The sequence below is a fragment of the Mustela nigripes genome, chromosome 13 (genome assembly GCF_022355385.1).
Source record: "Mustela nigripes isolate SB6536 chromosome 13, MUSNIG.SB6536, whole genome shotgun sequence".
NCBI lineage: Eukaryota > Metazoa > Chordata > Mammalia > Carnivora > Mustelidae > Mustela > Mustela nigripes.
The window spans coordinates 137,177,019-137,185,727 of record NC_081569.1 but is presented as its reverse complement, the minus strand read 5'-3'; the positions used below and the strand labels follow the sequence as shown (position 1 = coordinate 137,185,727).

Below are 8,709 nucleotides of genomic sequence, written 5' to 3'. Positions count from 1 at the left end.
AACAGTAGGAATGTGTCTCTCACAGTTCTGGAGGCTGGGAAGGCCAAGGTTAAGATGCCAGCGTGGCCAACCTTCTGGTGAGGACACTCATGCTGGCTTGTAGATGGCTGCTTTCTCATTGTACTCCCATGGCAGGGAGAGGGAGTAGGGGAGAGGTGATGGGGGGGGGGGGGGGGGACAGAGAGGGAGAGGGAGGAAGAACAAGCTCTCTGGTGTCTCTTAAGGAGACCTCAACCTATTGGATCATGGCCCCACCCTTAAGACTCTACTTAACCCTAATTACTTCCTTAGAGGCTCCATCTCCAAATACAGTCACAGGGAGGGAGTTAGTACTTCAACATATGAATTTTGGGACATTCATTCAGTCCATAACAATGATCATCTCAGGTTGCTCACTCCTAGAAAGTAATGATGCATCTTCAATGGTAACTGGTTATTTAGTGCTGTGTAACAATTTGCCACAAATTTCAAACTAAAACACACATTTCAAAAAACAATTAATAAAAAACACATTTATTATTGAACAGTTTCTGGGAATTTGGAATTCTGGGAATTTGTCAGGAATTTGGACATGCCTTAGCTGGGTCCTCTGATTCAGGGTCTCTAACAAGGCTACATTCATGGTGGGCTGGGGTGGGGGGGGACGGGTCTCATCTGAAGGCTCAACTGTGGAAAGACTTAACTTCCACACACATTTGTTGGCAAGATTCAGGTCTTCAGAGCTGTTGGGTTGAAGGTAGCAGTGTCTTGCTGACTACTTGCTAAACCATGTGGTTCCCCAACAGAGCAGCATTCTTTATCAAAGCATGTAAGCTCAAGGCAAAAGATTCTGCTAGCATGATTTCATATAGTCTTAGGTAACCTAAGATCTGCTGGATTCCATGGGAGAGAAGCAAATCCTGTGTTCTACCCACACTCTAAGGAAAGAGAGTACACAAAGGCATGAATACTGTTAGGCAGAGATCACTGGAGGTTATCTCAGAACCTGCCTTCCTTCTCCACTAAACTGACTTTGTATATAGCACCTAATATTGTATGAGACCCTGAAACACTCTTAAGTAATTTGAATGGCATTTTGATTAATTAAAATTTTTTTCACACAAAAGACTAATTTTTCTCAATGTGAATTCAGATGGCATTTTTCTTTCCTAAGTTGGATCTCGGGAACTCTCTGGCTACGAGCAGGTCCGCATTTTAAGGAGTTCTTTTGTTTTGTTTTGTTTTGTTTTTAGCTTTTTGTTTTGTTTTTAGTTTGGGGTATATGGTATATTTCATTTTTTTTAAAGATAGAATACCAGTTCCTTTTAAAAAGATGATTAAAGTACAATTAAACAATAACATGTATAAGCATGAAGGCCTTTGTGCTTACCCCACCCCATAACACTGCCTATTGAGCTGTATCAATTTTTATCCTGTGCACACTCTAATGTCATTAGTACCTGAATCAGGATAGAGAAAATGTTCATTACCCCAGCAGAATAATCCTCTGTCGTTATCATCACTGCCACATGACCCCTATTTTGACCTCTATCACTATGGACTAGTTGTATCTGTTTTTCAACTTCATGCACATGGAGTCACAACACTATTCACCCTTGTAACTTCTTTCACTCAGCAGTATGTCTGTGAGACTTCGTTGAGGGAGTGACAGTTCATGTTTTTTCATTGCTGTGTACTATACTGTCACTGTATCTTTCTCCTATTGTAAATATCACAGTATATCTTTCTCCTTTGAAGGACATTTGGGTTTTTTTTCTTTCCAATTTGGGGATTTTATAGTAATGTTGCTTGAATATTCTTGTCCGTGCCTCGTTGTAGACATAAGCACTGATCCCCCTTGGGCGTATACCCAAGTGGAATTGCTGGACCGTGAGTGTACCCGTGCTTAGCTTTGGTAAGTACTCCCAAAGACTGTCATAGGGGTAGTACCAAAGTGTAGTCCCACCAGCAATATGTGTGTGTTCCCGTGGCCCTCCATCCTCCCCAACACTTGATGTAAACAGTCCCAATTAATTTCCACCATCCACAACATTGTGTGGGAATCCCCCTGCAGTTTTTCTTTGCATTTCTCTGATGATTACTGCCATTAAGCACTTGTAAATGTGCTAATTGGTCATTTGGCTATGCTCTTTTATGAAGTGGTTTCTCAAGTCTTCCTGTTTTTATTTATTTATTATTATTATTATTTTTTTAATTTATTTATTTGACAGAGAGAGATCACAAGTAGATGGAGAGGCAGGCGGGTTGGGGGGGGGAGCAGGCTCCCTGCTGAGCAGAGAGCCTGATGTGGGACTCTATCCCAGGATCCTGAGACCATGACCTGAACCGAAGGCAGCGTCTTTAACCCACTGAGCCACCCAGGCGCCCCACGTCTTCCTGTTTTTAAATTAGATTGTCAGTCTTACTAACTTTGAGGACTTTTTGACATATTCTGAGTACAAGTCCTCTATCCTGTCTACTGCATATCTGTGCATATCTATGTGTATGCATTGTAAATATCTTCCCAGTTCTGAAGCTTGGCTTTTTACTCTTTTTAAAAAATATTTATCTAAGTAATCTCTACATCCCACATGGGGCTCAAACTCATAACCCCAAGATCAAGAGTCACACACTTCTTGGACTGAACCAGCCAGGTGTTTTTTTTTGTTTTGTTTTGTTTAAGATGTTATTTATTATTTATTTATTTGAGAGAGAGAGAGAAAGAGAGAGCGAGAGAGCACGCACACGCCGTGTGCTGTGGGGAGGGGCAGAGGGAGAGAAAGCAGCAGACTCCCTGCTGAGCACGGAACCCAGCGAGGGTGTTGATCCTGGGACCCCGGATCATGACCCAAACTGAAGGCAGATGCTTAACAGATTGAACCACCCAGGGGCCCCCTGACTTTTTACTCTTTCAGTGTTATTTTGAGAAATCTTTGCCACCCCTGGATTATGAAGAATTCCTCTTACATTTTATTTAATTCTAGAAGCTTTATTGTTTTGACTTTCCTGTTTAAGTCTATGATCCATCTTAAAATAATTTTGTGTATAGTGTTAATCAGAGGTCAAGGGTTTAGGTTTTTTGGATTTGGGGAGTTTTCTGGCGGGCTTTGGTTTTTTTATTGTTTTTAATGCATGACTCCAAAGTGACCTGCATCATTTGTTGAAAAGACCATACTTTTTCCCCATTGAATTGCAAAGGTGAATTTGTTATAAATCAGGTGATTTATTAATATTTGAATCTATTTCTGGACTCCTTATTTTCCACTGATCTTAATCACTGTGACTTCATAATGAGTTTTGCTGTCTGGAGAGTGAAATCCTCCAAGTTTGCTGTGGTTCCTTCTGACTCTCCTAGGTTCTTTTGCATGACCATACACATTTCTGAATCAGATGACCACTTCCCACCAAAAAAGAGAAAAGAAACACACTAGAATTTTGATTAGGATTGCATTGACTCTACAGATCATTATTTGGGAGAAGAATTGAAGTATTAACAGTACTGAGCTTTACAAGGCATTAATACAGTTTATTCCTCCATTTCATTTTGCATTACTATCAGCAGTGTTTTATAATTCTCTATGTGGAGGTTTTACACATCTTTTTTAGATTGGAGCTAGGTACTTTATTATAAATGATACCAGCTTTTTTAAGTAATATAGAAATATGTCCATCCAAATTATAGTTCTACAGAAAGAAGATGCTTAGCAGTGACAAGGTGGACTGCTTAGATTTTAGGAGAAAAATTGCCTTCAAAGACCTTAATTGTAAAGTGACTCTTAATGAATCAAACCAGAAAAATGAAAAGTCCCCTTAAAAAGAGCGCTTCCTAACGTAAGACCCAGAAGAATGAATATGTCAATATCTTTTAAGAGGGAATGTGTCAAGGGGAGTCACAGAAGTAAACTCACTGCCCACCCAAAAGTCTGGGCAAATGCACCTTGTCAGGAAGAACCAGAACACAGGACGGGTGCGGTGGGGGTGGACACATCAAGCTAGCGGAAGCCAGTGCCTTGTCCTGGTTTTGCACTCCCCAAGCACTTGTGATCAGCCGGTTACTCAGAGAACCTGCTTGGAGGAAGAGAATGTGCTGGGGAAGTGGGTGCAGGTATGCTGCCGCTCAACAACTGTGAGTGTGTCTCATTGTGAGTGCAGTCATACTCTTGTCTTCTCTCCTGGTCTCCTAGGAGATGAGTTAAGACAATTCAGCCTCTCTGGGACCCACCTGACCCAAGACATGGCTGAGATCACTCTTCTTACCTTGCCTGGCAGAGGGCTAGACTCTATATGAATTCACCAAAATCAGTGCCACTTAGTGAAGCCTCCTTGTGACCCTTTGATTTGGGGAGATTTCCTCAAATAACCCATCACAGCCTATGGAAAGGTGTAATATGGACTTCATCAACAGACTGGAGATCTGAATTGTATAACAAATTTCAGCTAAATAGCTCTCACTCACTAATATTATATTTCTAATGTGTGCTGTGTACCTTTTTCATCTCTAGAGATAACAGCAAAAAACAGTCCCACCTCTGTGGAGCTTCCGTTTTAGTGGGGGAAAGAGACAATAAAAACAATGGCTTATAAAGTGATGTCAGTGCAAGCAGAGAAAAGGAACAGAGTGGAATGTCACCAACAGGATGGTCTGAGGAGGCCCCTCGGAGGACAGGATGTTTGATCCAATCCAAGGATGTGGTGAGAGTGAGTCACAGGGATATGTGTGGGCCAACGATTCCAGGCAATAGCCCCAAAGCAGACTGCACTTGGCAATGAAGAGCGAAGTGAGGGGGCAGGGAGGTCATGAGGGGTCAAACTATATAAGGCCTCTCAGGCTGGGTCAGGACTTTGCCTTCCACCCTACATGAGAAGGCAAGGCCTTGGAGGGGATCAGACATCTGTTTGAAAAAGATCCCCCTGCTGCTATGTTAAGAGCAGTCACAGGAAGGAGCCTCCCAGGGACCGGTGACAGCAGCAATCCAGGTGGGAGAGGGTGGTATCTTGGGCCAGGATACTAGTGTTGAAGGGGTGAGAAGCAGGAGGACAGGATATGTTGCAAAAGTTGGGCCAGTATGATGCACTGGTGAACTGAGCGAGGATAAGGAAAAAAGGAGCCAAAGGTGACACCAGGTTCGGGCCCTGAGCAACTGGAAGGATGGAATTGCTGATCCCTGAGATGGGGCCTGCAGGAGCAGCAGTGGAAGGGAGGGGTGATTGGGCTTAGAAATTGGATTGGCCTTGCTTTCAACATTCTGGTGGAAGGCAGAGAGGGTTTCAAGGGGAAAATGATGAAATGCTCGGGAGAGGTCAAGTAGGATTTGACAGTTGGATTTGGAGGTCTTGAAGGACACTGGTAACCTTGATCTAAAGAGGGACAGGATACTGGGACCATGGCTGGAGGAGGCTGCAGAGGTCAAGGAAGTTTTCTGCATTTTAATCTGTTTCAGTCTCATTTTCTGTTTTGTTTGTTTGTTTTTAAAGATTTTATTTATCTGACAGAGAGAGCACAAGTAAGCAGAGTGGCAGGCAGAGGGAGAGAAAGAAGCAGGCTCTCTACTGAGCAGGGAGCCCGATGTTGGGCTTGATCCCAGGACCCTGGAATCATGACCTGAGCCAAAAGCAGCCATTTAACCAGTTGAGCCACCCAGGCGCCCCTCATTTTTTTTTGAAGTGTAGGAGCTAGTACATTAAGTTGGAAGCGAAGGGTGATGATCCAGAAACAAGGGAGAAATCTGGCTGTGAGAGAGAAGAGCAGTTCTAGGAGCAGCATCTGATGATGTGAGACAGGGTGGCATCCAGGCATAAGTCAGGAGTTGGTCCTAGATGGAAGCACAGAAGGGAAACAGAGCTAGTTTATAGTAGGAGGATAGAACGGCTCTTTGGATTGCTTGGGTTGCGTGGGTTTTCTCAGTGAACTAAGAAGCAAGGTCATGGAATGTATCCATCATGAAGGCAGGGAAGGTAAGTATTATGAAGGCTAATGACTTCAAACTTGAAGATGTGTTCTATTTACTTAGTGTCTTTGATTCTTTGATTAAAGTATCAGGGTCAAAAGTAGTGCAGGGAAGCAAAAGAAGAGATAATTGGATGTCACCAAAATGAAGAGATTTTGTGCATTCAAGGACACCTGTCAAGAGAGTGAAAAGACAAGCCATGGAATAGGGGGAAATATTTGCAAATCATATATCTGATAAGGGTCTTGCATGAAGAATATATAAAAGACTTGTATAGTTCAATAGCAAAAAGACAAATACAAAGTGAGCAAAGGACTTGAACGTACATGTCTCCCAAAGAAGATATACACATGGCCAGCAGGCATGTGTAAACATGCTTAGTCACAGTGTGACACACTTCAGACCCATTAGCATCACTGGCATGTGCACACACACACCCCACGTGCACACACACAATAACAAGCTTAAGTATGCAGAGAAATTGGAATCCTCCTGCATCGCTGGTGGGAGTGGCAATGATGCAGCTACTGTGGAGATGGTCAGCAGTTCCTCAGGAAGTTAAACATAGAATTACAGTGTGATAGCAATTCCGCTCCTAGGTATCTGCCCCCCCAATTGACACCAGCTGTTCAAACAAGAACCTGTACACAAATATGCATAGCATCATTTCACGGTGTCTAAAAGATGGAAATGACCCAAATTGTCCCTCAACAAATGAATGGTTCAAGAGCCTGTGGTGCATTTGTACAGTACAATATTATTCAGCCATCAACAGGATGAAGCCCTGATCCATGCCACGGCATGAGCCTTGGAGATATGCCCATGAAAGAAGACACGAAAGGCCACATATTGAGCGATTTTGTTTATGTAAATATCCAGAAGAAACAAATCTGTAGAGACAGGAAGCAGACTAGTGGTTGCCAGGAGCTGGGATGAAGGGATAGTACAGGGTACAGGATTTCCACTGGGGTGATGGAAAGGTTCTAAAACTAGGTAGTGATAATGCTTATCCAGGGCTGTGTGAGGCCAACACCATCTTGAGCAAATGCTGATGGTAGACAATCAGACAACTCTTCTTGAGCTCAAGCCTTCACTCACATTCTTTCCTTTTGTTTAATCACACCCTTAAGCACACCCTTAGGGCATAATGTCCATGATCTGCCCTGGAAATAGGACTCTGACACACCTATTCTTTGTCATTGTTGTTGTTCTAAAAGGGGAGGGGGCAGAGAAAGAGGGAGGGCCAGCAGGTTCCACCCCCAGTGGAGCTCAGTCTCACAACCTGAGATCATGACCGGAGCAGAAATCCAGTCAGAAGCTCAATGACTGAGCCACCCATGTGCCCCAACAGACACCTATTCTCTGATTGGGTGGACTTCCAGCCTCTAGGGCTATAAAAGCAGCTCTTGGGGGGGGGGGGGTGGGGGACCTACTGGTCTAGGGACTACCCTGAGACATACTTCTGTCCATAAATCTCCTTAATAAACCATTTCTTGTCAAGCTGGGCTTGTCAGCCTTTTTCTGTGGTCCTCCTGCTCCCTCAGCCCTAGGAAGTCGTTTTGCATATACCTCCCTTTCATGGAATAAATACAACCCATGCACCTAGTGCCACCGACTTGTACATTTTAAGAAGGTCGCAGTGGTAAATGTTATGTTGTATGTATTTTACTATAATAATAATAAAAAAAAACAGTGCCGTTATATTCAAATTACATTATTTAAAGAGATGAAATATATTTTATTTTTTTAAGATTTTATTTATGTATTTGAGATAGAGTGAGCAAGAGAGATCAAGTAAGAGCAGGGGGGCAAAGGGGCGAGGGGGGACAGAGAGAGGGGAGAAGCAGGCTCTCCCCTGAGCAGGGGACTCAGGCTCTATCCCAGGACCATGGGATCACGACCTGAACCAAAGGATGACACTTAATGGACTGAGCCACCCAGGTGCCCAAGATGAAATATATTTTAATACATTTCTCATTCAGTGTAACTTCTCATAGTGTATAATTCTGGGAATTATGGGATTTTTCAAGCTGGAAAAGACCATAGGGATTGAATACTTATGGCTATATTATAAAGTTTGTTGAAAATATTTAACTTTTAATTACCACAAATACTAGGATTATTTATTCTGTTATGGTATTTTTTTCTACCAAAAGGTTTATAATTCTCTCTATGACTCATTGCTTAAGATACTGACCCTGAACTCAAAAATTTACCCCTGGAAACCAATGACATCTGACTTAGCATGAGTCACCAAAGCATAAACCATTGTCATTTCTTTCTGACACCATTGGCACTAGGGCAATAGCAAACTATGTAAAGTCATTAGCCTACGTGTTCAAATAATATACAGTCTGATTCTCTTCATGCTATAAATTACTGTAAATCCAAGTGTGCAGAACACTTTGACTAAGAATGAAATGTTATATCAATATTTGTCCTATGAACTATACACAGATACTTCATCAATTTACCTTTAAAATACAGTTCTTTAACAAAGTCACTCATTGCCATCAGCTTTTTATAATGATTCTACTTAATAAAGTATTGGCCCCCCAAAATTATAAAGTATTAAGAAAAAATAAAGTATTTGCTTAGAGGGAAAACAAAGAATTTTCCAAAAACTGGAAAAGCATTTTTTTTCAAGCAGAATTCCAAATCACAATTTTAACCTCATCTCTAACTCTAAAGGTGTATCACACCCAATCTTTAAATTTTCACTGCGTTTCAGGATTGTTCTTGAAGAGATACTCTGCCTATAATTGAAAGAGAGGAAAAAAAA

General features: G+C 42.1%; 1 protein-coding gene across 1 annotated transcript in view; it reads right to left on the bottom strand.

Annotated features, from left to right (window-relative positions):
* Nucleotides 1-5,345: 5,345 nt before the first annotated feature.
* Nucleotides 5,346-8,709, bottom strand: part of AK7 (adenylate kinase 7) — a 78,280-nt gene continuing 74,916 nt past the window's right edge. The window contains exon 19 of the mRNA XM_059373927.1: nt 5,346-8,683. Coding sequence (XP_059229910.1) covers nt 8,645-8,683 — 39 coding nt within the window. The 3' untranslated portion in view covers nt 5,346-8,644. The remainder of the gene's footprint in view (nt 8,684-8,709) is intronic.